Source organism: Gracilinanus agilis, unplaced genomic scaffold (assembly GCF_016433145.1).
Source record: "Gracilinanus agilis isolate LMUSP501 unplaced genomic scaffold, AgileGrace unplaced_scaffold55118, whole genome shotgun sequence".
Lineage (NCBI taxonomy): Eukaryota > Metazoa > Chordata > Mammalia > Didelphimorphia > Didelphidae > Gracilinanus > Gracilinanus agilis.
The window spans coordinates 1-3,860 of record NW_025390375.1 but is presented as its reverse complement, the minus strand read 5'-3'; the positions used below and the strand labels follow the sequence as shown (position 1 = coordinate 3,860).

The 3,860-nt window shown below is 42.3% G+C and overlaps 1 protein-coding gene across 1 annotated transcript; it reads left to right on the top strand.

The window, feature by feature from the left end:
* Positions 1 to 247: 247 nt before the first annotated feature.
* LOC123255990 (GTPase IMAP family member 1-like) lies at positions 248 to 1,012 on the top strand (the record flags this gene model as incomplete). The annotated part of the gene is made up of 1 exon (XM_044684692.1): positions 248 to 1,012. A coding segment is annotated over one exon (765 nt), but the record flags the coding sequence as incomplete, so codon positions are not given.
* Between the last annotated feature and the right edge of the window lie 2,848 nt (positions 1,013 to 3,860).

Below are 3,860 nucleotides of genomic sequence, written 5' to 3'. Positions count from 1 at the left end.
TGACAGAACCAGATCTAGAGCCCAGGTACACAGCAGGGAACATAGTTGAAGGGGGCATGCCTGAGTAGCAAGGGAAATACTGGGTCTTTGAGTGAGGATGTTGAAAAGGCATCAAAGGGCTAACTCTCAATAGTGTTCTGTAAGTAAAAAAATTTTTCGAGTAAATAGAGAAACTGAGCCCCAGAGAACCCAGATTATCCTGAAAGGGTCCATTTGAGTTTCTAATAATAATATTTGCTCCCTGCAGACTCAGAAGAGGAGAGTCAACCCCTGCAAGAGCCCAAGTTGAGGCTAATCCTGGTGGGGAAAACAGGAACTGGGAAAAGTGCCACAGGAAATAGCATCCTTGAGGAGAATAAGTTTATGTCCAAAATTGCGGCAGTGCCAGTGACCAATATCTGCAGCAAAGGGAGCAGAATCTGGGGTAGAGAAGAAATTGAAGTCATTGACACCCCTGATATCTTTAGCTTAGAAGTGTCTACTGAAGGTCTAAGTTCTCAAGAAATCATTCGATGTTATCTCCTCTCCTCCCCGGGGCCCCACGCACTACTCTTTGTGACCCAATTGGGTCGATACACTAAGGAGGACCAGAATTCCTTGAAGAGAGTGAAGGAGATCTTTGGGAATGATAGCATGAAGCACACCATCGTTGTCTTTACCCGAAAGGAAGGTCTTGGCAGTGGCTCCCTGCAGGATTACATCCAGTTCACAGATAACAAGGCCCTGAAAGAGCTGGTTGCACAATGTGAGGGTCAGGTTTGTGCCTTCAACAACCGGGCCACAGGGCAGGAGCAGAAAGAGCAAGTGAAAGAGCTAATGGATATGGTAAAGAGGCTGATGCAGAAGAATAGGGGCAGGTACTACACCAAAGAGGTGTACAACTTAGGGGGAGATCTCCAGTGGGCCAGCCAGGAGGTGAGGTTCAGAAAAATTGAGGAGAAACTGGCCAAGTACATGAAGCAGAATAAGAGGTCCCAGGCATTAGGAGAAGGAGTCTTCCTGAGACTCAGAGGTTTATATGAATCAAGAAAATCCCACCCAAAACTATGGAGATTTAGCATTGCCATCTTTAGCATCTTCTTCCTATGGCTGGTGATTCCCAGAAATCTTTATATAGGCTGGTTTGGGCATGGGCAGTCCTGAATAATGTCTGGTTTCTATCATCTTCATCAGTCATCATGGGAAACTGGCCATGAGTGCTGCCTTCTGAACTTGATAGTATCAAAGTTGTCCATTTCTTTTCTGTGAATCTCTTTAAGCCAGTGGTTCCCATACTTTTTTGGCCTACCACCCCGTTTCCAGAAAAAATATTACTTAGCACCCCTGGAAATTAATTTTTAAAAATTTTAATAGCAATTAATAGGAAAGATAAATGCACCTGTGGCCATCACCGCCCCCTTGGATTGCTGCAGCACCCACCAGGGGGTGGTGGTGCCCACTTTGGGAATCACTCCTTTAAACCCCAGGTTCTGAATTCTAACTCAGGTCTCACCTTCTTCAGTAAACCTTTCTAGTCAATGCCAGGTCTCATGGTGAAGGGAAGCATAATGCCTTGGAAAGAGTAGTGGATTTGTAGTCAGATGAGCTGGGTTCAAAATCTAGTCCTGTTCCTCATTGTCTATCTGAATTTGGACACATTATTTAATTTCTAAGGGTCTCATTTTCCTCATCTGCCAAATAAAAGGAGTGGGCTAAAATGATTTTAAAGGCACTTCCTATCTCTATATCTATGAAATCCCTTCCCTGACTTTCTTTCATACGTGGAGCCTGGCTGTTGGCATTGTGTTTCCTACAGTCTGGTTCCATAGCTTTTGTTGTTCATGCTCCTCCATTAGACTCTGAGAGTTCAGGAATGATGCCTTCACTCAGAGCTGCATTTGCTCACATTTGAACAGCACTTACAAGGTTTCCTCACAACTCTGGGCATCAGGGAGTGGGAATACATTCTCTCTGTTTTTTAGATGAAGAAAATGAGACAGAGAAGTCAACTTATCCACAGTAACATAGCAGAAAATGTTGGATCTGGAGGCGTTGAGTTCTTTCTCCTTTACTAGGAAACATCACCTTTTTTCTCCCCACAGGACTCTTGACAGGGTTAGGCATGTAAGAGACACCTAGTAAATACTGACTGGAATGAGTTGAAACCTGTCATTTCTATAAAGGAATATTCTATGTAATCCAAAGTGATTCCTTATCTTTTGGTGGATCATTTTTAAAGAAAACTGGTGATTGTGGACACAAATCCATTGTCTTTATATTCATCCAGAGTCATTTAACACATCTAGTCTCTTAAATTCTGGGGATTCTTATCCCAACTCCCACTTCCACTGAGTGGTAGGTAGGTCAGGGTAGATATATCTCTTCTCTAGAGGAGAGATGTTAATCCTGAGGGTTTGAGGAAGTGTTTCTCTCTCTACTGTCATCATCTCAACTCCCCCATTGTGGTGTGTACTCCTCATTATCAATGGCCAATGATAGTTATTATATCTCTTCTAGATGTCCCTTAATGTTTAGTGTCTCGGTATCACTTAATCAATTGAGATCAATTTTATGAAGAAATCTTTACCAAGAAGGGCAGAAGTTACAAAGCATTTCTTCCCAACCACTGGTGGCATACTTTCCACTATAATAGCTCTGTTCCTGGGGAGAGTGGGCTCAACTTCAAAGCAGTTTCTGCCAAACATTTTCACCACTAAATTCACTTGTGAATGTGGCAAAGCCAATGGATAAATCATGAGCACTCCTCTTTGCTGCACTGGATCAACTGCTATGCCAATCAAATCCATGTTACTAAGGACTTGCTCCCCACCAGTCTCAGCCATCTTCAAAATGTGGCAGGGACTCCAGCTCCCAGATCTTTGGTGACTTCTCCTACAATCCTTTCCACGTTCACAAGGTTGCAAGTCACTCTAATACTGCTTCACCTAAGAGCAAGAAAATGCTAAGTGGCAAAGAATATGTGCCCCATGAGACTAGGCAGGGGGCAACTAGGTAGCTGGCAGAAGGAAACCATTGCCCCTACTGCCACACCTTCTCTCAGCAATAGCAGGACAATACACTCAGCTTCATGGGGCTTTGCACCAGAGATGGACCAAGATTCCTCTCTTGTCTCAAGGAAACTCATAGCAGTTCACTCTTCTTGTTTACCTCCAAGAAAAGAAAAAGGACTCAACTGCCTCCTTAGCAGTCTTTTGTACACATTCACATATGGACCTCAGTGGCATATCAAAAATCAGTCTCTTTATCATATGGCTAATGGACTAGAAACAGAATTCCTGGTCATGCTCCAAATCTATGTGGGGAATTATCTCATGCTGAGCATCCTGGACTTGCTCACAAGAGCTGGCGTCTAATCGATTCATCCCTATTACAAAATCATCAGTGGCCTTTCATCTTCAGACATGTGAACTGAAATCCATCTTCTTCCAAGTGCTGTTGACCCACAAGTTCCTTCCATTTGTATCCAATCTTCCTACTGATGCTGTATGTGTTAGAGAATGTCCCAGGTTTATGGGCAATATTATGTTTTGTTTCTTTTTTTGTTCTAAGCAATTTCATTAAATGTCTCTGATTTGAACTTATTATACCATATAGATGTCCATTAAAAATAAACTTATGTTTGTGGTAGGGGTCATATAACCTATAATTTTAGGGGTCCAGGCACACCAAGTATAAGAATGTAGACACACCATTTCCTGTGGGTTGATAGGTGCCTTTATGCTTTAAATCAGCTTTTATTGTTGTTAGCATATGGGCATCCAGGGACAAACAAAATGAATGTTGATGACATGTTTTAGTAAATTATATAAAGATATGTTTATATACATATACACATACTATATATGTATATGTGTGTGTCA